Genomic DNA, 24,207 nt, shown 5'->3' with positions numbered 1-24,207 from the left:
GGTGTCTGAAAATAGTTCTCTGTTGTATTTTGTCGAGTTCTCTAGTTGTTTAAGTTGGGAGTTTAAATTCAGTCTGTTACTCCACCATGGCCAGTAAGCCTTTCCATATTATCTTGAAGCAAATCTCTAACATCACATAATTTCTTTCATAAATATTTCAGTATGTTTCTCCAAAAGATAAGGAGTTACTTTTAGCCATAACTACAGTTTCTAGCCAATTATTAACTCTAGGGAAAACAAAAAGTTACACAGTAAAAGGAAATGTAATTAAAATTCACTACATGGCTCAACTTCAAATGAAATGTTATTAATAAAAATGCTGATTATTTAGTGAAAATTGTGTTTTAATTGCATCAGATAACTGGAAAGGAAGGATGTGTATGTTTACCTGTGTATCTGTGTTTACACGTGTGTGTGTCCAGAGCTAAATTCTCATATAACAGAAGGTCAATATATATTATGAATAATACAGCACTGAGAAGTTGCAGTATGTTCCTAAGAATATAAAAGTTGATGCCACAAGAAACAGCCAAAGAACTGAGAATACTTTCTCCTGGAAAAGAAGAAATGAGAGGTAAGGGAACCATAGGGGGCTGCAAGAGACTGCCATTTAAGTTTAAATACAAAAAAATTAGAAAAACAGAAATACTAAAATTTGAACATAAGTCAAGGAAATTAAAAATAGGGCAACAAAAGATCAAGAAAATGAGGTTCTTATATAAGTTCTGGTTCTTGAAGAAGATCAATGAATTGTCATACATGTAGTTATGTTAATCAAGGGACAGAAAAAGAATAAAATATTATGAATCAGAAATGAAAGTATGGTCATCACAACTATTCTCATGGATATTAAAAGGAAGACAAACCAGTATTTTCCAAAACTTCATGCTGCATATTTGATAACTTATATGAAATGGACCAGTTTCTGGATAGACACACAGTACCAAAACTCACACAAGAAGTAAAAGACTATACACGTATCTATTAAAGTCCTTGAGTCAATAATTACTTGCCTTCCAAAACAGAAGGCACTGGATCCAGACAGACTCACTGGAAACTGTTTCATATAATTATTATTCAAGGAAGAAGTGACACCAATTCTCTGTAATCACTTCCAGAAAGTATAAGCAGAGGAAACACTTCATAACTCATTCTGAGATCAGCATTACCTTAATACCAAAACCAGACAAAGCTATTTTAAGAAGGGAAAACAAGTGAGGTGGCTTCTTTAGAGCCACGTGGTAAATGGCAGATCCAGGGTGGAAGTCCAGATTCACTCTCTTCTTTGTGTCTCATTACCACTCAACGGCTCCTTGGAAAGTAAAGACTTCCCTTATAGACACAGATAGGAAGGCTATTAGAGGACAATTCATGGAGGTCTTGTAAGTAGTGAAAAGTTTTTGGAGGTCTTTCAGCAAGGGAGTGACTAGATATGGCTACCATAAAACAGACTGGTTGCAGCCAACCCAGAGGAGAGGCTGCTGGCACCATCTGAGAGAGACAGGACCTAAGCAGGAATTGAGGCGAGGGGGTGGGCATAGGTTATACTGCTGTACTAAGGCAGTAGTACAATCAGCAAGATTTGGTCATCATATCTGGGGGATTGAGAAACAGGAAGATGTCTAGGATGACTTGTAGGTTTCCGGCTTGGTCCCATCTGCTCAGAGAGGGGACATTTGTCATGGAACAGGTTTTCTAGGAAGTCAGTGGGTTCAGGGTTGGACAGACATCTGTGAGAAAAAGGTCTGGAGGCCAAGAAGAAGTCCAGTCTGGAGGCAAAGATTTGGAGTCATAAGCTTCAAGATGTTCTCAAATTTCCCCAGTCAGGTTGGCTCTCACCCCCAAATTCCCACAGCATGGATTTCATGTGCATATGTGTGTGTGTGCGTGCTTAGGCATGTCCGACTCTTTGTGATCCCATGGACTCTAGCCCACTAGGCTCCTCTGTCCATGCAATGTGTCAGGCAAGAATACTGGAGTGTGCCATTTCCTACTCCAGGGGATCTTCCTGAGGGATTGAAGCCAAGTCTCCTGTGTCTCCTGCATTGGCAGGAGATCTTGCCACTGCGCCTTGGTTTTCATAAATCTATTTTATCCATTTTGTTTAAAAATGATTTATATTTGGATGTAACATATTAACTAGACTGAACAAGACAGAATCTACAGGCAGCTGAGCCTCAGAGAGGTTTAGAAATTTCCTCAAATTCACCCAACATGTAAGTAATGGAGCCCAATCTTAAGTTCAAGTCTTCTCAGTTCAAATTCCCTGGGGCTTCTCTCTCATGGATCAGTTCAGTTCAGTTCAGTAGCTCAGTCATGTCCGACTCTTTGCAACCCCATGGACTGCAGCATGCCAGGCCTCCCTGTCCATTAACAACTCCCGGAGTTTACTCAAACTCATGTCCATTGAGTCCGTGATGCCATCCAACCAGCTCATCCTCTGTCGTCCCCTTCTCCTCCTGCCTTCAATCTTGCTCAGCATTAAGGTCTTTTCTATTGAGTCGGTTCTTCACATCAGGTGGTCAAAGTATTGGAGTTTCAGCTTCAGCACCAGTCCTTCCAATGAATATTCAGGATTGATTTCCCTTAGGATTGACTGGTTTGATCTCCTTGCAGTCCAAGGTACTCTCAAGAGTCTTCTCCAACAACACAGTTCAAAAGCATCAGTTCCTTGGCTTTCTTTATAGTCCAACTCTCACATCCATACATGACTACTGGAAAAGCCATAGCTTTGACTAGACAGACCTTTGTTGGCAAAGTAATGTCTCTGCTTTTTAATATGCTGTCTAGGTTGGTCATAGTTTTTCTTCCAAGGAGAAAGTGTCTTTTAATTTCATGGCTGCAGTCACCATCTTCAGTGACTTTGGAGCCAAAGAAAATAAAGTCTCTCACTGTTTCCATTGTTTCCCCATCTATTTGCCATGTAGTGATGGGACTGGATGCCATGATCTTAGTTTTCTGAATGTTCAGTTTTAAGCCAACTTTTTCACTCTCCTCTTTCACTTTCGTCAAGAGGCTCTTTAGTTCTTTGCTTTCTGCCGTAAGGGTGGTGCCATCTGCATATCTGTGTGGTGTCATTGCAATTTCTCACAGCAATCTTGATTTCAGCTGTGCTTCATCTAACCCAGCACTTTGCATGATATACTCTGCACAGAAATTAAATAAGCAGGGGGACAATATGCAGCCTTGATGTACTCCTTTCCTGATTTGGTTGTTTCATGTCCAGTTCTGTTGTCCAGTTCAATCTGTTGTTTCATGTCCAGTTCTAACTGTTGTTTCTTGACCTTCATACAGATTTCTCAGGAGGCAGGTCAGGTGGTCTGGTATTCCCATCTCTTTAAGAATTTTCCAGAATTTGTTGTGATCCACATGGTCAAAGGCTTTGGCTAGTCAATAAAGCAGAAGTAAATATTTTTCTGGAACTCTCTCGCTTTTTCTATGATCCAACAAATGTTGGCAATTTGATCTCTGATTCCTCTGCCTTTTCTAAATCCAGCTTAAATATCTGAAAGTTCACAGTTCATGTGCTGTTGAAGCCTGGCTCTCATGGAAGCCTCTCATGATAGCCTTCCATATATTGTGGCAGCTGCAGCCCTTCTGCAAGGGTCACTGTCTTTACCTAGAGTGGAAACAGGAATGAAAAAAAACATAAAACTCAATTTTGTGAATATGTAAAAATAGAATAAATAAGCTGCACTATTGCACACCAACATTTTACTGTACGCTAACATTTTATATGGTATGTAATATCTTCACTCTTTGTGACATCCTTATCCTAACAGAGGTATTAGGACCTCTGCTTTCCAGATAAAGAGACCAAAGAGACTAAGGTTCAGAGTGGTCAAGCGACTTGCTCAAAAGTTGTAGAGCCAAGATTTAAACCTGATCTACCTGATTTCAGAAGCACAAGCTTTCCCATCATGTCTTCGTGTTTCTCAGGCAGTGAGTTTAGAGAACTTAAACCAATAGTTAGTCTTTCTCTATTAACATGAGGAGTTATTATTAGGTTCAAATGTTGTATTTTGAACAGTTTGAGCACCTCCTGTTGTTGCTAATAGCTTATTCATTCAGCCTTCAGCCCATAATTTTGAGATATTTTTTCAAATTTTTGTGTGCAATCTACTTTCAGTCATGCATAATTCCAGTTGAGTCCTAGAATCAGGAAATTATTAGAAAAGCAAACAGATCACCTTCAAAGAACACAGAAGGACATAGATGTGGCAGGCCCAAGCCACCACCAAGCGCCTCACAGATCCAATTTCATCTAAGTCTTACAATTTCATTATCCCTTTGTTGATGAAGAAAATGAGGTTCAGAAAGGTCAGGTGACTTGCCCAGGACACACAGCTCACAGCCTGGATGGGAGTAGAGTTTGGGGGAGAATGGATACACGTATAGGTATGGCTGAGTCCCTTTGCTGTCCACCTGAAACCATTACAACATTGTTAATTGGCTATTTGTTGTTTAGTCAATAAGTCATGTCCGGCTCATTTGTGACCCCACAGACTGTAGCCCATCAGGCTCCTCTGTCCATGGGGTTTTCCAGGCAAGAACACTGGGGTGGGTTACCATGTCCTTCTGCAGAGTTGGCAATGCACGCATGCTAAGTCGCTTCAGTTGGGTCTGATTCTTTGCGACCCCATGGACAGTATGCAGCTCACAAGGCTCCTCTGTCCATGGGATTCTCCAGGCAGGAATACTGGAGTGGGTTGCCATTCCCTCCTATACTCCAATATAAAATAAAAAGTTAAAAAATAAAACAAACATCAAAAATAAGTAAATAAATGGTTCCTACAGAAAGTAAAAATGAGTCTCCTTGAGAGTAGTTTTATATAAAATGCATTTATTAATCAAAAGTTCCCGTGATAAAAATAGAATATATAACAAACACAATGTGAGAACTGAGAGCCTTGCCCTTTGACACAGAGCCCACACTTCAGTCAGGAGTTTAGGAGATGTGACCTGGGGACTGGGGGGTTCTCCCCCAGATCCTCAGTGAGCTGGGACTGAAAGCAGTGGGGGCTCATGGGGTGGACCCCTGTCTCTTCATGTCCTGTGTGATGCTGAAGGGAGTGGGCCACCTGGGAATTCATGGGACCAGATTAAACTGAGTCCTCGAAAGTCATGGTGGAGAGGGGGAGGGTTAGACATGCGTCAGGCTCCTTCATGTACAATCAACACGTGCGAGTTGTATATAGTGCACACACACACACAGATGGGCAGGAGAAAACAAATCTTTGTGTCTTCAGACTCGAGAAACTTCCCTTTGGGCTAGTTCATGCCCAAGGCCCACGCGGCCTTCTTGGCGTTCAGAAAGTTCTTCTTCTTCTTCCTGGGAGGAACGTGCAGTGAAATCTCAGGCTCCTTTGGATTTCTGAAGATAAAGAGCTTTTCACCCGTGTTTAATAAATCCACGGCTTCTGCCCCTACAATGGGCACCGGGGTCAGTTCGTCAGTGGACTCCAGGGACAGGTGTGGCCAACTTCCTTTTCCGGAGAATATCACCCTCTCTCTGAGAGGGGGACACGTCTTCTTTAATATACTAAAGAGAGAACAGAAAATCAGACTGAACATTTTTGGCAACGGACTCTCCTGAATGTGCCGACAGAGTTCTCCAGGAAAACACCCTCTTGGTTCCTAGGTCCTCAGTCAAGTGTCACTTTAAAGGGTTTTCTTTGTGGTTGCCAGGGTGGCCCCTGAGATTAGCTAAAGCCCATGGCAGGGGCGGCTACAGACAGCTCACAATGACTCATGACAGTTCACTTCTCTGGAGTTTGGTGAGCTTGTTGTCATCATGCTGTCAGCATGCGATCAGCCAGGGTGGGGGTGTTTCACACCATGGAAACTGACAGATGCTACAAGTCAGAGCTTTCCATCTCCCCCCAGATGATTGGGATACATTGTCCAGGATGTCACTGCCTGTGGGCCTCACACTAAATGCAGGCTGGTAAAATCTGAGTGTAAGGCAATAGTTAGAAGTTAGAGCAACACGCTGGGGGAAAATCCTATAAAAGGACTGCTGGAATCCTGCCCATGAGCGGTCCAGTCCCTCAGTTCCAGCTGCACTTGAAAATGGCTCTGACTCCCTCTGAGAGTCCTATATGACCTGAAAGCCACAGGGTCCTTTGCCCAAGCAGGGCAGGACAAGGTCATGTCACTGCAGGCTGACCTGCTGGAGGCCACTGGTAGGCTCACGGGCAGTTCCTGAAGAGAAGTGGCTTTGAGGTTCCAACCCCATCACCATGAACTACTGCCCTGGCAGCTGTGTCATCTGAGCAAGGATTCAAAGACAGCTCCATCAGCTCCTTCTGACTCACAGTCTCTCCTCCTCCCACCATCCGTCCACAGCACCTTGAGGCAGAGAACAGGCGGGTACAGTGGTCCAGCACCATGGGCCCAGGGTCCTCCTGATCTGCACTCGCCCACCGACATCAGTGCAGCCCAGGAATGCCTTTGCTCTCCCAACCTCATCCGCCTCTAGGACCCCTGACTTCCAGTCCTTAGTGGAGCACTTTCCCTTTATATGGCCTGAATTTAATTTTCTTGGTTTGGGCTCAATATCCTGATCTAATTCCTCTGGGACTAAATTTTGATGTCCAGCCCATTATCAATGGCTCTGAGACTTTTATCATGGACTTTTTGCACAGCTTGGCCTCTGCAGCTTCACCCTGAGAAATTCTGGAAGGTGCAGGACTCGGTCACGTCCTGTGGGCATCAGTTTCCACAGCACATTTTCGTTATCACTTTTTAACCTGTTACGTTAAAACAGGTTAACATAACTCTTGACACCGTGTTACTCTTTTTCCAAATTTCTGGCGGGAAACACGCAAGTTCCTGAGTCTGCTGTCTGCAGCAATCTAAAACCACCCTGTCTCCAATTTTCCTCTGCCCTCCAGGTGTGCTGTCACTGCTGCTCAAAGAGAAAGGTACTCAAAAGAGTGAAAAGATCAGTGGCCTGGAAGCTCAGGGAAACAGAGGGGTTGGTTCAGTGCCCCCAAATCCCACAGCCACTTTTCACCAGTGGAGGTATGTTCCTCTGACCTCCCCGAGCTGCTAAAGTGTAGCGGTGGGATTTCGCCCACTTTCTGGAAGCAGGCAGGCTCAGTGCAACAAGACGAGAAAGGGCTTTGTAAACTATAAAATCTAAGCCTTTATAAGGAATAATTCTCCTAATGAGATCCCATTTAAAAAGAGCCACTAGTTAAAATAAGTACTGCAATTAAAATGCTAATGAATGATAGAACATTCTCCCACTGATGGCAGGCACCTTATCTTCAGCTCCTAGACTAAGCTCACTTTGCTTTTTTTTTAAAAAAATGAAAGGACAGTTGATTTACAATATTGTGTTTATTTCAGGTGTAAAGCAAAGTGATTCAGTTTTATATACGTATTGTTTTTCAGATTCTCTTCCATTATAGGTTATTACAAGATACTGATTCTAGTTCTCTGAACTATACAGTAAATCCTTGTTGCTTGTCTATTTTATATACAGTAGTCTGTATCTGTTAATCCCAAATTCCTAATTTATCCCTCCCCGCCCCTTTCTACTCTGGTTCCATAAGCTTGTTTCCTAAGTCTGTGAGTCTATTTCTGTTTTACAAGTACGTTCATTTGTATTATTTTTCTTCAACTCCATATATAAGTGCTATCGTTTGATATTTATCTTTCTGTCTGACTTACTTCACTTTAAACTAAGCCCATTTTGGTAGTATGGCTCTGTGTTCATGCTCTCCCTTGAAAGAAAAATAAACTAAGCCCACTTCAAATAAAGATGTTGTCTTGAGGGAAGGGGTGAGTTGCGTCCATAGTAACCCTCCTTTCGTGGTCCCTCCGCCTCCCCTCCAGCTCATGGGCACCCTGGCTGACAACCTCTCCCGCCCACCTGAGCAGATGCCCTCATTACCTCTCCTTCCTTTTCCGAGCCCAGAGCAACTTCTCCAATCCTCTGTTTATTAGTTCGCCTCGAAGTCTGCTCTCTAAGGCTTGCCACCAGGCCTGGTGTTTCCTGAAGGCAAGAAGGAACATTCTTATATTTTCGAAAGGAACAGAACCTTCAAGTGATGCATAATCCTTAAAAGCCCTCTGGGAACGCCTTCCTTCAGTATGACCTTTGGCTGACAGGAAAAACCCCGAGAGTAGTCACATTTGCCCGCTCACTCTGTGAACACTGTTCAAGCATCTCGCTGGCCAAGTCAAGACACAGTCTCTGCCCCAAGGGCTCCCCAGTCCAGAGGTCACCGACAGGTGGCACGTGACATCAGTCAGATAGAGGGAGGCTGCCGAGAGGTGGGGACACTTGAGCTGAGCATCCCAGCAGTTGAATGCATGGAAGATTCCAGAAGCAAAGAGCTCGCTGCGCTGCCTTGTGTGTGGTCCATCTCCCCCAGAGTGGACGTTCTGGGCGGCTGGACTGTCCCTTACTCTCCCACCTACACCGGTGCCTAAGACAGTTTTCTAAATACATGAATAAGAAGATTGAGAAGGTACAATGGAAGATTAGAAGGCGGGTAAGGCAGGGAGCCTGAATGCCACGTGATTCTCAACTGAAGAAGGGAAAGCGAACAGGACACGGGGAGTGAGGAGATGTCCATAGGCTTGGGGTCAAGTCAAGTCAGTACAGGATGGAGGGTCCGCTGGTGCCTGGCTCCGGCCAGGTTCATACTCTGCCTCAGCTGGTTCACACTGCGCAGCTATGGGGGTTGGGGCGTGGGGGTGGGGTGGGTGCCTAGAGGGGCTACGGGGAAGGCAGAGCCGGGGAGGGGCGGCGGCGGTGAAGAACCCTCACCCACGCTGGGCCAGGCTGTGACCGTGCAACATCCTGCTCCAGGGTTACCACCAGTACCTGCTGTCTGTGTGTTATTCTCTGATTGCACTAGAGAAAGCAGGCTGAAACATGAAACTCCGACCACGCCCACACAAGCCCCGGCCCCACCCACGCCCCCAGTCCCGTGACCACGCTCACATCCAGCCCCTCCCCCTGTGCTGGGTCCCTCCAGCTCTAGGAATGCTTGCTCTTCCCAGCCCCTGCGGACTCCCTCCCCTCCCCTACAGCTGTTTTCACACTCCCATCCTTCCTTTTACCCCAGTTCAGTTCAGTTCAGTTCAGTCGCTCAGTCGTGTCCGACTCTCCGCGACCCGATGAATCACAGCACGCCAGGCCTCCCTGTCCATCACCAACTCCCGGAGTTCACTCAAACTCATGTCCACAGAGTCGGTGATGCATCCAGCCATCTCATTCTCCGTCGTCAACCCCACTCTTATTCCTCTGTTATGTATCCTGCCTTTGTGAGTCAGGGACTCGTTTGCAAGTCAGGGAAAATAACGTGCATATACACACGTCCACACAATCACGCCATTTCCACAGACTCACGGACATCAAGACGCCCTTCCCTAGCCTCCTGTGGATCCTCGTTGAGGACTGGGCTTTGCTGCCTGGCCTTCAGCACTTTCCAGGTTGGTCGTGGCTTTCCTTCTTGCAACCTCACCCCTAACAAATTCTACTCTCAAGTGGCACGGCTAGCTGCCCCATACTCACCTTATCCAAGGTCCCCCTTCATGCCTTTCCTTAATAAAGACCCTTAACTGACAAAATGCACACCTGCAACTTGACCCTAAAGTTTCTATGCAGCCTTATCCATAATTGAGGAGAAATGAACCCAGACTAAACGTCCAACAATAGAGTAACAATTACATACACTATGCTACACACCTCGGTAGAATAATAAGCAGCTATGAAAAATAGTATCTACAGAGATGTCTCTATAGCTGGGAAAAGCATGAATTTTAAATTGTTAATAAAAATAACAGAAAGAGCCGAAACAGATGTTTAGGAAGATGTTTGCATGTGGACAAGAGCTGAAAGGTAATAAGCAAACTTGCCTCTGCTATAAGGTTCTAAAAAGCAGGAGGTAAGGCTGTAAAGGTGAAACTCCAATAGTTTGGCCACCTCATGCGAAGAGTTGACTCACTGGAAAAGACTCTGATGCTGGGAAGGATTGGGGGTGGGAGGAGAAGGGGACGACAGAGAATGAGATGGCTGGATGGCATCACCGACTCGATGGACATGAGTTTGGGTGAACTCCGGGAGTTGGTGATGGACAGGGAGGCCTGGCGTGCGGTGATTCATGGGGTCGCAAAGAGTCAGACACGACTGAGCACTGAACTGAACTGAAGGCTGTATATACTGGGATTCCTATACATGTGTGCTCACGCACATGCGCGCACACACATACACACACACACACACACACACACACACCACACACACGCATACAACCCAGCAGACAAACCCATTCTGGGGGAAGAATTCTGAGAAAATGCTAATTGCCAGTTTCTCCAGCTGATAGAACCATGGTGTTTCTTTGCCTTTTTCCTTTATGCATTTACTGTGTGTATATGGCGTATTTACAGCCCAAGGAAACCCACTGTTTTAAGATCCCATTGGGAAGTGAACTGGTGATGAAGAGAAGCTGTGGACAAAACTCTTGGGCCTGCCATGACTTCCAGGATTCATGACGACATTCCTGGATGCCGTCTGCTCCTTGAGTGAGGAAGTTCCCCTGGGAAGGCAGGTGTGCTTGTGCCCCACGGTCTGGCTTACCACCCCCATCCGTTCCCTCTACTGGGATCTCATTTTCCAAAGGGGGCCGACCCTGCACTCACCCTCTCCTGCCCAGATCAGCCTGCACCCCGCCGCCATCGTTCTCCACCGCGTGGTCTTGATGCTTCTGGCCCACGGAGTCCAGCACAGCCAGCAGCTCGGCCTGTGAGGCTGCGGGCAGAGCCACGGTCAGGAGCCGGCGCAGCGTGCCCCCCGGCAGCATCGTCAGCTTCGACAGGTACGACGCCAGTCTCAGCTCCTGGAGGAGTGAATGCAGGGACTCAGAGCCTCACGGTTCTCACCTTGATGAACAGCAGGGTTGAATGGATCATGGTCTTAGGACTTTTTGTCCCAGGGAGATAAATATTTTAGTAGCTCAGCTACTAAATATTTAGTAATATTTAGTAAATATTTTAGTAGTCAAGAAAATCTATTTGGTCAGCAGCCTTGGCTCCCCGTGACATTCCCTAAGCCTTCATCCATCCCTTCCAGCTACCCTCCTGGATAGAGGGTAACTCACTCATCATAGTTACAGCCCTGGCCTGCAGCCAGGCCAATTAGTAATTTCTCCTCCTACTCATGTTCGGTGAGGCAACAGGGCTCAGAGGGAACAGCACAGGCTGTGGAAACAACTGAAAAGGCCCTAAAGCAGTGGAGGGCTAAAGAAACTGTACTATGGCCATACCACAGAATACCAGTCTGCAGTGAAAGAAATGGATGGATCCCTAGGGCTTTCCAATGCCTGGAAAGAGTCAGGCTACACACTCACATCCTGTATGATTCCAAGTGAATAACCAGAGTTGACAGAACGCAGGGATGGAGAACAGAGCAGAAGGGGCCAGGAGTTATGGATGCAGTGTGCTGTGTGCTAAGTCACTTCAGTCATATCTGACTCTTTGTGATCCCATGGACTGCAGCCCGCCAGGCTCCTCTGCCCATGGGATTCTCCAGGCAAGAATAACGGAGTGGGTTGCCATTTCCTCCTCCAGGGGATCTTCTCGACTTAGAGATCGAACCCTCATCTTTTATGTCTCCTACACTGGCAGGCAGGTTCTTTACCATGAGTGCCACCTGGGAAAAGCACAAAAATGCTGTTAATTATTCCAAGTGTCATTGCCCAGAAATACTTATCAGTAGCATTAGGCAAAGCACATTTTAGGAATCTTTCTAGGCATGTATGTAAATAGATGAACAGATGGATGGATGGGTTATACAGATAGATAACTGGATGAATGGATAAATGGATTACGGACAGTAGATGGATAGATGATGAGTGGACAAATGGGCAGATGAATGGATGGATGGATGCAGAGATGGTTGGTGGATGGATGGATAGACAGCGGTGGATTGATGGATGAATGGATAGATGGATGGATGGGTGGACAAAGAGACAGATGAAAGGAGAGGCAAACAGAGTGATGGACAGATGGGTGGATGGATGGACATGACTATAAAAATGAGATCATAATCCATATAAAATAATATATATTTTATGTATCTATTTTTTTGCTTGTCTGCTCTATCCACTAGAATATCAGTTCCTGAGAGCCTGGGCTTCATGTGTTGACTTTGCTGCTAAAATCCCAGGGCCTAGGATAGCACTTGCCACTTACTAGGAGCACAGTCAATATTTATTCAAGAAACAAGCCTCTTCAGAAGATGTTAAGCTGACTCTAAGTCATCCTTTATGTGGCTAAAAAAGAATTCCACTCTACTGTCTACAAGTCATGCTGGAGTCTTGAGGGAGTAAAGGAGATAAGTTCAGTGAGGACCTCACGTGGGGCCCCAACCTCTTCCCATAGCAAAGGAAACTTTCTGCCTTGCTGAGTTAGTGCCTTTCATTTTTAAATGAGCTCCCCCTTCCCATTTTATTCACAAAACAATTTGGAAATATTTTGCTTCAAAGGGCATGTTGCAGTGGCATGAAACGAGTAGTAGTTTCTCTTCCTTTAAAGATTTAAAACCAGCTCCAGCACTGCCTGGCTGTGGGACCTTGGCTAAGTCACATCACCTCTCTGACCCTCGGTTTCTTCATCTGTCCAGTGATGATCCTCTCCATGCCTCTCCTCAACGCTGGGCTGATATCCGCTGCTGTTGGTATCACTGCCATCACAGAAGGAGTGATGGACTTGCAGCAGTGCCCGGGGGAGGCTCTTTCTACTGCCAGGGCCCCCAGAGCAACAGTGAATATTAACTGGGATGACGTGTAATGTGTCTAGCACAAAGCTGGGCATTTCAGTGTTATTCTGACATCGTCATAAATATGCAAAGGAGGAGGAGTTGGCAAAGTTGCATAAATATGAAAACATGGGTGCTCACATGGAAATGATCCTTCATGCAAATTTTGTAATTCAAACTATGCTGTCCCTAAGGCAGTGTAATAAGCAGGAACTAAAACAAAAGACACATAGAGGTTGGGGGGGCGGTTCGGGAGGGAGAGGGAGAGAAAGACAGATTGCAGGGGAGAGAATAAAAAGGAGGAGAAGAAGGAAGAGGAGGAGGAGGGGGAGGAGTATTTAGAAGAAGTAGGAGAAAGAATTGGTGGGGGACTGGGTTTCCCTGGTTATTCTCTTGCCTGGTACAAAGAAGAAACAGTCTAAATACAGGACTCCTCCACAAAGGGAGTGATGGTTAATTTTATAGGTCAACTTGTCTGGGCCACAGTGCCCAGATTTATATGGACAAACATAATTCTGCATATATCTGTGGAGTACCTTTTGAATGAGATTAACACTTGAGTCAGTGGACTTAAAGCAGATTGCCCTCCACAATGTGGGTGGGCTCCATCTAATCAGGTGACGGCTTGAACAGACCAAAGACTGAGCCCTGAGCTAGAGGGAATTCTGCCAAAAGTGGGCCTTTGAACTTGAACTGCAACACTGGCTCTTCCCTGGTCTCCAAACTGTTGTTCTATATTGTCAGCCTATTTGGACTTGCCAGTCTCCACAATCACATATGCTAATCCCTTAAAGTAAACCCCTTTCTCCCTCTCTTCCCAAGTCTTTGTGCTTCTGTTTCTCTGGAAAACCCTCACTAATACACAAGGACTGGAAAGAAAGAAATGAAGTTGAGTAGACATTGCTGGTGGATTCTACAAGGCACAGGATGGGGAAGGCGTGCAGAGAAAAGTCACCCTCCTAAATGATTCCTGCTGCTCAAGGCTTCCATCCCAGCAGCATTTTACTCCTGACAGAGCCAGTTCTTTAGCAGAGTTCACAGTTTAAAAGAGCCAACAAATTAGGGATGAACCTGGATGATATTCTACACATGACACTTTGGCCATCTGTCAAGTCTCTTAGTAACAAAGAGGGGGGATCACAGTGAGCGTGGGAGATGGCTCAGTTCCCACAGAGACCCAGGCCAGGAGCAGCATGTGCTCTGCAGGTCAACAGAGCAGGAAGAGCACATCCTGTGTAAGTCACCAACCCCAGGCCAAGTCCTGAGCTCCAAGGAGGAAGGTGAGCCCTGGAACCCTAAGCCACCCATTCATACCTTGGTTGCTCTACTTGCAAAACAGAGAAGATAGTCCCTGATTCCCAGGGATTCTGCAGGGATTAAATGAATAACTGATATGAGTGCCTAGGATGATACTCAACGCACAACAGGTATTCTGGAAACTTCTCTTCTTCCCCCATCCCCAGTCTGGAGCTCAGGCTTAGACACGCGGGGTAGAAGAATGTGGGCTCCAATCCGAGATCCACCAGGCTCCTCAATGTGAACTTGGGCAATAATGTCCCCTCTGAGGACCTGTCTATAAGGGGATGATGGTAGAACTGCCTGACAGTGAGATGAATGACAAGTACTCTCCTGGGTCCTGCCATGGGTGGGTACTCCTCTCTTGCTGTAAATATCAAGAAAGCCCAGGTCAGCTCTCATGTCAAAGAGGAAGAAGCATGTTAGACTTACTACTGACTTTGATGCTTAACCTTGGCTTCCTGTCTGGTATGACTTGCAGAACAATGGCCTCGAAGGTGTTCATGCCCCATCCCAGAACCTGTGAATATGTCATTTCACATGGCAAGGGACTTTGTGATGAAGCTTAATGATGAAGCCTAGACTGATTATCCAGATGAGTCCAACCTCATCATCACATGGGTCCTTAAAAGCACAGAACTTTTCCTGCTACGGTAGGTCAGAGAGAGATGTGAAGACAATGGAAGAAACATCAGTAAAATGTGATTTGTTGAGTTTGAAGATGAAAGAAGGGAGCCATGAACTAAGAAATTCAAATGCCTCTAGCAACTGGTAACAGCCATCAGCTGACAGCTAGCAAGGAAATGAGAACCTCAGTCCTAAACCACAATGAACCAAATTCTGACAATTACTTGAATGAGGAGGAAACAGATTCTCCCAGATCCTTAGAAAGAGTACAGACCTGTTGACACTTTGATTTTAGTCTGGCAAAGCCCATGCAGGACTTCTGACCCACAGAACAAGAAGATAATAAATTTGTGTTCTGTTAAGTCATTAAATTGGTAGTAATTTATTACAGCAGTAATAGGAAACTAATACAAGTGAGAAGATGTATGTGCCTGTGGACAGTTTTGGCCAGTTCTGCTGGCTGGATACCTGAAAGTGTCCCTATCCCTTTTCCCTGCTGGCTCTCTTTGGAGGCTGAAAAGAAAGTGTTGAACTTGCGGCTCCCCGCCCCACCCCCCCATGCAACCAGGGATCCATGGGTCGGGACTCCTCAGGACATGAGAGTATAATTTGCTTCAGAGACTTGGTGGCATGTACTTTCTTGGAAAGAAAAGACAGCAGAGTGATTGTGTTCTACCTTTACCCTCTTCACGTGAACACAGAAACAGCAGCTGGAACTTCAAGGAGAGCTGGGAAGAATCAGAGTGTAACAGTGACATCGTTGAACTGAAGCAAGGTCAGCAACAACTACCTCCCAATGGCCCGTGATTGGCATAAGCCACTGTCACAAATCAGATTTGCTGAGACTCAAAGTAACCAGGAAGCCCACCTTGAGATGCACATAAAACACTACTAGAGTTATGTAATTCTGCATATGGCTCCATGCACATAGCCTCATGCTCTGTCTCAGGAACGCTGGTGAGGGCTCTGGCAGCACTTGGCAGCTCTGGCCAAGAATGAGACTACCTAACCTCAACACAGCAAAGTTGAAACGTAGTGTGCAATCTTAGCATTCTCCTTATATGGCCCAGATTTCAATGACTAACTTTGTTCCTGGTGGAACTTACTCTGTGTATGTTAAACCTATTTAAGACTGAAAAGAAGATCATTTGGGTGCCTGTCTAATCACAGAAAGGAAACTGACCAGGGCAGAGATTACTACTGTTTTTGCTGCTGCCGTGACCCCTGCTTGAATGTCCCGTAGGTGCTGGCCCTGGGCCAGGCCTTTTCACAAATCCTCTTAGCAGTTCTCAAGGTTCCTGTTATCATCTGTGTCCTGCAAGTGAGGAAACGTGGACTCTGAGAAAAACGTTGAGCTATGGGCTGGCAAGGGATGGACCCAGGACACGGTGAACTTGTTCTCACCTGGCTGTACAGGGTCACAAAGGTGTCAGTCTCCATATTCTCCAGCAAATCTTCCAGCACGACACTGTCTTCTTGCTCCTCTCTCAAACTAGGGTGAAAACAAAATCTCCATCAGTTCAGTGTTGTTATAAAGTGATCCTATAAGAAGACTATCTAGTTGGTTAAATAACAAAGAATCACAAACCTAATCTACATGATGTAAAAAAGAAAATCCATCAAAAGAGATAGCCAGAAGAAGCTGGCCTCTTTTTAGCTAGATTATCTTTCAAATAAATGAATCAGGGACTGCTCACCAGGATGGAGGGCTCCTTCAAGTGAGAATTTTGTAGGAACCATATGGGGACTTTTCTGTGGCTTTGCAGGGCAGTCTGTGCTCTGAATGGCTATTAGCATAACTGATGTCATCTTGGGCCCTTACAGTCTTTCCTGTCCTTCTGCTGACCCACCCATGACTGCAATGAATCACTTCTCTGTCGTCAAAGGCTTTGTAGTTTAATAGATATTGTTTAATAATCATTAGGGTCAGGTATTCTCTGTGCTTTGTTATTCCCCAGACAAGGATGAAAACCTTCCCTGAAGTATTTCTGGCATCCAGGAGATTAGTTACCCATTCATAAATTTGACTCAGGAACGCACGTCCCATTTCCAAGCACCTATCTCCACACCCTAGGTTAATTATAAAATTGTCTCCATGGCCGCTTGGTTTAGAGTGAAGCTGTGAAGCCTTCTGGGTTGTTGTCCGCCTGATCCCACTACCATGTGAGTTAAGTTACCCTAGATAAATAGATCCATCCATTAAATGGAGCTGCCAGGCATTTAAGATGCCCGCTCAGTACAGTGGGCACTTTTTGTTCCCTCTAATGTGAAAATTCTCAGTATTAGCTGTCATGCCTGGTGCTCAAGAACACCAAGGTCTGGGGTCTTCATCCATCATGTGCTCCTGTGTTGAAGTGGGCCCAACACTTCAAGAGAGCCAGTGGACCTGGCTCTGACTGCAGAAGCTGGGCGGCACCTTATCACATGAGGTCTCCATCAGGCTTCTTGACTTCCCCACAAGGTGGTTTTCCCAGTCTGTCACCTCAGCCAATTAAAGTTGGTATCCTGGGTTATCCATCCTGCCTTCTTTTTGGTTAATACAATCTAAACCCGGTGAGGGTACAACTTATACAAAAAGCTTGATCACCAGCAATTTTCTCCATGAAGCATGGAATACTTTAGGATGTTAAATATACTAAAATCCACAATCAAGTCTAAGTCAAATCAACATCTCTGAGCATTTTCCTCTGATCAAACAGAGTCAGTCTCTTATGCAATTATTTCAATGGAACAGAACTGTGCTTTGATGTTGTGTTTACACAGAAAAGCATAATCAAACACATTAAAGTCACCTGTAATCTCACCACACAAAAATCACGTCTATTACAGTCTGGCCTATTTTCTTTCAATGAACTTGTGTTTTCAAAAATGGAGCCATGCTATGTATTATAGTTTTCACCCTGTTCTTCACAGTGGAAAATTACGAAGCTGTTAAAAGTTGTGTTTTCTGAAAGATATATGTAGCTCTGTGTTCACTGCAACATTATTTACAATAGCCAAGATATGGAAGCAACCTAAGTGTCCCTCCACAGATGAAAGCATAAAGAAGATGTCTTACACTGGATCCTTAGCTCACCTCTGCTGGTGATGCTCCAGTAGCTTCTGACCCTTGCTAAGGGCTCGCCACAGGACAGCAGAGACCTGCCTTTCAGAATCTGTCTCCTCCGGTTCCTGCAGGAGCCCAGGTCCTTCGCCTGCCCACTGCTGCCGACTGTCCAGTGCCCGCTGCAGCTGGGCTGCCTCCTGGTGTGCCAGCTGGTCCTCCAGCTTTCTCTCCAGCTCCTGGAGCTCCTGCACACAGAGGGGCAGGTACTGAGCACAAGGCAGGTGGGCTGCAGGATAAAATCCACCCCTCTCGGCTCGGCGCTGCAAGTCTAGCAGGACCTCCTCTTTTATTTTTTAATTAATTAATTTATTTTAATTGGAGGCTAATTACTTTACCATATTGTAGTGGTTTCTGCCATACATTGACATGAATCAGCCGTGGGTGGACATGTGTTCCCCATCACTGTCCGCCCCCGCCATCCAGCTGTGCGAACAGCACAGTGAGACTGCATCCGGGTCTCTCGCGCCTTTGCACATGCTGCGCCCTACCTGCAGGCCCTTCCTCTGTTGCCTGGCCAACTCTGAGTCTTCTGTCAAGGACTGGCTTTAGAAGAACCTCCTTGGGGGAACTGCTTTGTGCTGGTCTGAGCCATAGTCCATGATGCTACTGGCTGGAGCTGCTGGGGGTCCTCGCCGGGGGCCACATTCCCTGTGGCAGCCCCCAGAGACACTTCCCTGATGCTGAGGTTGGACCAGTCCTTGTGACTCTTATGACTATATTTGTAACTTCTTGTGAATCTATAATTATTTCAAAATGAAAAGCTGAAAAATATTATCTTCAGTAAAACTTCAGTATTAAACATTCAGTACAAATTAAATATTAAGCAGACACTAGAAAATGAAGGCTAGAAAGATGTCAGGGAAGAGAAGCACGTTACGAAGTTAGCAGCTTGCGCCTGCGCACTGGGACACCACCTCAGCCACAACCATCGAGGACCTTGAAAAAACAAGGAACACATTCTGGAGGGTGCATGGCACACCCGGGCCACACAGCAGGGTCACAAGTAGAGAAAAAGAACATGGCCTGGGTGCTCTGCCTTTTTGGGGGTCAAAAGTGAGGTGCCTAGGGGTCACTGGTTCTCTTTCTGTTGGTGAACTTAAAAGAGCAGGAATCAGGGTGCAGAGAGGGCAAAGCAGGTTCACTCAAGAGGTCAGGTATGCAGGTCAACCAGAACTTCCCAGAAACAGGAACTTCATGGGTGGGACAGTCTGCTTTTATTTAGTTGTTTAGTCGAAAACCTATTTATTTCAGTCAGATGTTTTAAAAATGGCTGCCTCGGTAATCAAAAGCAGTCAGGGACTTCCTACAGGCTCCCTAAGTTCCTTGGGAGATACAGACACCCCTTCCTCAACTGCCCACTCACTACCCCTAGTATTTTCCTGTTACAGACTGAATGAATGCTTGTGGTCCCTTAAATCCATATGCTGGATCCCTAATCCTCAGTGAGAGGGTGCCTGGAGCTGTGGAGGTGTGGGCTTTAGGGGTTAGCAGGGCTTCCCAGGCGGCACTAGTGGTAAAGAACCCGCCTACCAATGCAAGAGATGCAAGAGACGCAGGCTCCATCCCTGAGTTGCGAAGATCCCCTGGAGGAGAAAATGGCAACCCACTCCAGTATTCTTGCCGGGAAAATCTCATAGACAGAGGAGCCTGGCAGGCTACAGTCCATAGGATTGCAAAGAGTCAGACAGGACACCAAGCAGTCATGCATAGGTTTAGACAGACATGAGGGTGGGGCCCCCATGATGGGATTAGTGCCCTTACAGGAAGAAAAAGAGATTGGAGCTCTCTCTGTCACATGAGAACACAGTGAGAAGGCAGTTGTGCACAAACCACAGATTCTTCACCAGAAACAGAATCAGCTGGCATCTTGATTTTGGACTTCCCAGCCTCAAGAACCATGAGAAAATCAATGTCTGTTATTAAAGCCCTGAAGTCTACAGTGTTTGGACACAGCAGCACAAGCAGACTAGAACAATGCTCTATTTCCTGCTAGAGTGTGAGCTCCTGGGGGGCAGGGCTGCATTTCTACCCCCTTACCTGCAGCACATGGCACCTGCCTAGCAGCTCACACCTGTTACAAATGTATGTGGGGTATCAGCATGTATTCTACACGATGAAGACTGGGCTGGACCAGCAAACGTGGATCATGCCTCACACCAACCATACTCAGGTCACACCCAGCGCTGCTCTCAGTGCCCTGCATAGATTAATCTCATTGAATCCTTATAAAAATTATATGGAAACCATACTTCTTTTCTGTTACCTATGTGGAAACTGAGGCAAAGAGAAAAAGTAATTTGCCAGGTCATGTGATTCTTAAGGGGGCTTCCCAGGTGACTCAGCAGTGAAGAATCCACCTGCAATGCAGGAGACCCAGGAGATGTGTCCCTGGGTCAGGAAGATCCCCTGAGTGAAGGCATGGCAACCCACTCCAGTATTCTTGTCTGGAGAATCCCATGGACAGAGGAACCTGGAAGGCTGCAGTTCATAGGGTGGTAAAAAGCTGGACATGACTGAAGGGACTCAGCACGCACGTCCATGAATCTTTAGTGGCAGAACGAGAATATGGCGCTGGGTCAGCTGGCTCCATGATTTGGTTTGTGCCTTAACTCCCAAGCTATACTGTCTCTCACTGGCCAAACAAGAAATTGGCAGCCTGAGGCCATCAGAGTCAGAGAATCTGGGTACAAGAGACTATCCACAGTCTGTTTAGGCGGAGAAGAGAGGGTGGGCAGGAAGGTGGTCCTTAGAGGTTAATCATTGAAACCATTGTCATCGAACCCATTATTCACCAGATTGGCCAGTGTTCTACCTGGCGGTGGGGTGAGGGTGGGATTTGATCCTAAGAGGCCTTGGATAGACATCATCAGGTGATGGTGGTCCTTGATCCTCCTAAATTTTGTACAAAACAATCTGCCTTTCTGCAGAGGCACCAAAGCTTGCATCAAAGTCTCAGAAACATTACTCAAAAATCAAGACATGGAGAAAATGTCCAGAGAAGTAAACTGAAGTAATAGCATGGAGAGCATATAGGTTTTGCCTCCAGCTCTGTGAAAAGTTTGGAATGCTCTGAGTATGGGCTTCTGGCATGATGAGATTTCCAATTGTTGCCATCCTTCTCTTCGCTGCATCCCAAATGGAAACATAACCAAACACAGCATTTCCAACAGCACTAATGAGTTTCCACTCTCATGTTCTGTCAGTGTGCCTGGAGCTGGTCATGGACCAGGCTTCCACGGAGGTGCCAGCCCCAGCCCACTGCATGGGGAAGGAAGGGACTAACCCATACTTGCCAGTGTCCCTGAAACAAGCAAAGCACAGAAAGCTGACATGTCACACTTTGATTTTCCAAGACCAGGTGAACACCAGTTGGGAACAAACATACCCTGCAGGTTCTAAGTTGCTGATGGCAGGTTCTCCCAGGCGTCAGTCCTATCCTCAAACCCCTGGCACTCAGCACTACTGGAATCCAAGATGAGGTTCTGGAATTGAATCTAGAATCTGCTCTCTTCACTAGAGTTTTGACGCTGAGGCAGGGAACTCTGGGATTGTCTTGTTCATCCCTCTCCCTAGCAAGGAGTAGGCTTTGCAGGTGGTTCAGCTGTAAAGAATCTGCCTGCCAAACAGGAAACCTGGATTGGATCCCTGGGTCTGGAAGATCCCCTGGAGAAGGAAATGGCAACCCACTCCAGTATTCTCGCCTGGAGATCCCATGAACAAAGGAGCCTGGCGGGCTACAATTCATAGAGTCGCAAGAGTTGGACACAAGTGAGTGACTGAACAGCAGCAGCAGCTTCCCAACAGGGAGCAGGCGCCTGGCCTATGGAAGGAGTCACAGTAATCAGCGTCATCTTATTATTAATAATAATAATGACAATTAGCATGTACCGAACTTCCACATTGTGCTGGAATCGATTCATGGTATCTTTACATGAATTAATGTATTTGATCTTCATAAACCAGCACAAACTAGGAGTCTGTTAATACCCCATTTTATAAATAAGTTAGCTAAGGAGCAGAGAGTGTAAGGACATGTGAAGTCCCAAGAACCTGAGAGAGGAGTAACCTCAGGTTTCCCTAACTCGGGGCCCTATCTCTTGCTCCCATTGTCTCTGGAAAGCACTCTGTAGACATCTGTTGAATGAACGGATGGATGGACAGATGGGAAGATGATGATGATGAAGACAGTTCCAGGTCATTTACTGGGCATGAGGGATTCTGGGTGAATGAGACACGGCCCCTAGACTCTGGAAACTCACGGTCTAGCGTGGGAGACAGTTGTGCAAACACAGATACAGTGACAGGTAACAGGTCACCTCAGGGAATCTAGATGGAGGGTGACTTGAGCACAGAGCTAGGAGAAATCAACTCTGCCCAAGGGAATCATGGATGGCTTCACAGAAGGGGCAACCTTTGGCTTGTTGCAGCTGCCAGCGAGGAGATTGTAGGGTGGGCAGCAGAAGCATTCTGGACAGAGGTCCTTCAAAGGAACTGAGGCCTCAATGTATCTCAAGTGTTCAGGAAGGTCCAAGGGCTAAAATGCAGGGTCTGAGGGAGGAAGAGGTAGAGGGGAGATATTAAAATACAGAGCTGGGAATGGGGCTGTCACTCATTATTTTTATTTTTCAGAAATGTTCCTTTGGCTGAAGGGTGGATGAGACTGCAGTAGGGAAAGAAGGAGGCAGGCGGAAATTGGTGTGAGAACAGGAACTGGGCTTTGCGAGCAGGAGGCGTGGGCTTTGATTTCCAGTTCTGGGATTGTGGCAAAATGAGTTAACAGTCCTAAGCCTCAGCTCCATCTGTGGAATGGGAATAAAAACATCTCGGGGCAGACAGAAGGTTTACACACTTAACACGATGCCCTGGCCCTGATGAGAGCTGCTCCTGGTGTGCTTTTTGTTTTCAGGCCTAAATCTGTCTAAGTAGCGAAGCTGGGTGAAAGTGAGAAAATTAGAAAGTGAGAAAAGGTCAAAGTGAGAAAATTAAGGCAGAATCGACAGACTGAGTGCCTGGTAGCGAGTGGGCAGTAAGGCAGAGGCCAGAAACGGAAGATGTCCAGTCCAGGCTTGGAAAAGTAGATAGGCAGGAAGCAACTTAAACCGGATTAAATACAGTGGGTGTAGTTAGCCTGGGGGCACGTGATGTGTTATGAGTAAGACCATCACATTTAAAGCTGTCCATGATTGCCATTCAACCCCACGATTCAATTATGTCTTTTCTGTGGTCCAATTTCACAAAATGAGTCTAAACGCGTCATCAAATGAGGGGAACCTGACAGTTTTCTTAGGAGTCATTGCTTCCAAAGCATTTCATTTCACACTTTTTAAATTCTGAATGTGTAACAGCTTAAAAGCCCATTCCCAACGGGAAAGTGGTTTTCCCAGAATGATCAAATTGCAGAATGAAAGTCTAATATCAAGTGTAAAATGATAGGTTTGTCTTCCCTCCAAATGTAAATCTTCATTAAAATAAAAAAAAAAAACTGGCATTGTATCCATAGTTTTATCAGTTGCTTCCAATTCAGGACATATTAACTCTTCTACTTCAAGCACATTCGAGAATAAGGAAGCTTTGATGTCACTCAAAAGGGCTTTAATGTAAAATTGAAAATGTAAGTGTTGTGCTACATTGCTAGTAGGAAAGAGGGCTGTTGCAAGTAAAAAGGGCCATTAGGTGTCTCAGGGTTGAATTGAGGTGTTTCTCAGAGAGTTTATAAACTCCTCCTTCCCCTCTATACTTCATTATAATGAAGAGATGAATTGGGAATTAAAAGCCAGAGGCTCCTAATGTCTTTGTTCCCCATTTGCTTGACACATGACCATGGTCCTGCCCCTCCTCTGAAGACCTCACCTCCTTCACCTGTAATTCCAGGCAGTGGCCTTGCCTCCATGCCAATCACCTAGCAGTGATACTCCCTGTGGGTTCTGGGTAAATATCTTGCAGGATTTCCTCCTATTACTAATTTGCTAAGAAGTCTTACATTGGATGGGCGCTGAATTCAAGAAATTACCTGTTCTGTTCATACCAAGATAATCACAGGAATTGTGTTTCTTTAATCTGTTAATCTGATGAATTTTGTCCATACATGTTTTAGTGTTAAACCAACCTTACCTTCCTGGAAAAAACTCATACTGGTTGTGCTGTATCTTTTTATAGATGATTGGATTATTCATTAATATTTTGTTTATGAATTGTACATCTAGGCTCATAGGTAAGACTAAACCGTAATTATTCTTTCTCATACTAGTCATGTCTGGTTTTGGTGTCAAAGTTACCTGAGCTTCATGAAATGAGGAATATTCTCTACTTTTTTTTTAACATCTGAATGATCTGCATGTGAGATTGGAAAATTTTGCTATCTTAAAGTCATGTATGGATGTGAGAGTTGGACTGTGAAGAA

The 24,207-nt window shown here is 45.7% G+C and overlaps 1 protein-coding gene across 2 annotated transcripts in view; it reads right to left on the bottom strand.

Moving 5' to 3' along the window:
* Window positions 1–4,845: 4,845 nt before the first annotated feature.
* EVC2 (EvC ciliary complex subunit 2) overlaps window positions 4,846–24,207 on the bottom strand; it is a 161,606-nt gene continuing 142,244 nt past the window's right edge. For both annotated transcript variants that reach the window (XM_088836479.1, XM_088836480.1), the window contains exons 18-22: window positions 17,778–17,992; window positions 16,106–16,193; window positions 10,663–10,859; window positions 7,904–8,005; window positions 4,846–5,542 (exon numbers count right to left, since the gene is read on the bottom strand). In XM_088836479.1, the coding sequence (XP_088692605.1) occupies window positions 5,272–5,542; window positions 7,904–8,005; window positions 10,663–10,859; window positions 16,106–16,193; window positions 17,778–17,992 (873 nt within the window). In that variant the 3' untranslated portion in view covers window positions 4,846–5,271. The remainder of the gene's footprint in view (window positions 5,543–7,903; window positions 8,006–10,662; window positions 10,860–16,105; window positions 16,194–17,777; window positions 17,993–24,207) is intronic.

The sequence above is a fragment of the Moschus berezovskii genome, chromosome 5, assembly GCF_049115385.1.
Source record: "Moschus berezovskii isolate FMDL1 chromosome 5, NW_MosBer_1.0, whole genome shotgun sequence".
NCBI classification, from domain to species: domain Eukaryota; kingdom Metazoa; phylum Chordata; class Mammalia; order Artiodactyla; family Moschidae; genus Moschus; species Moschus berezovskii.
The sequence above is the reverse complement of the archived record's forward strand: the minus strand, read 5'-3'. Positions and strand labels throughout refer to the sequence as shown.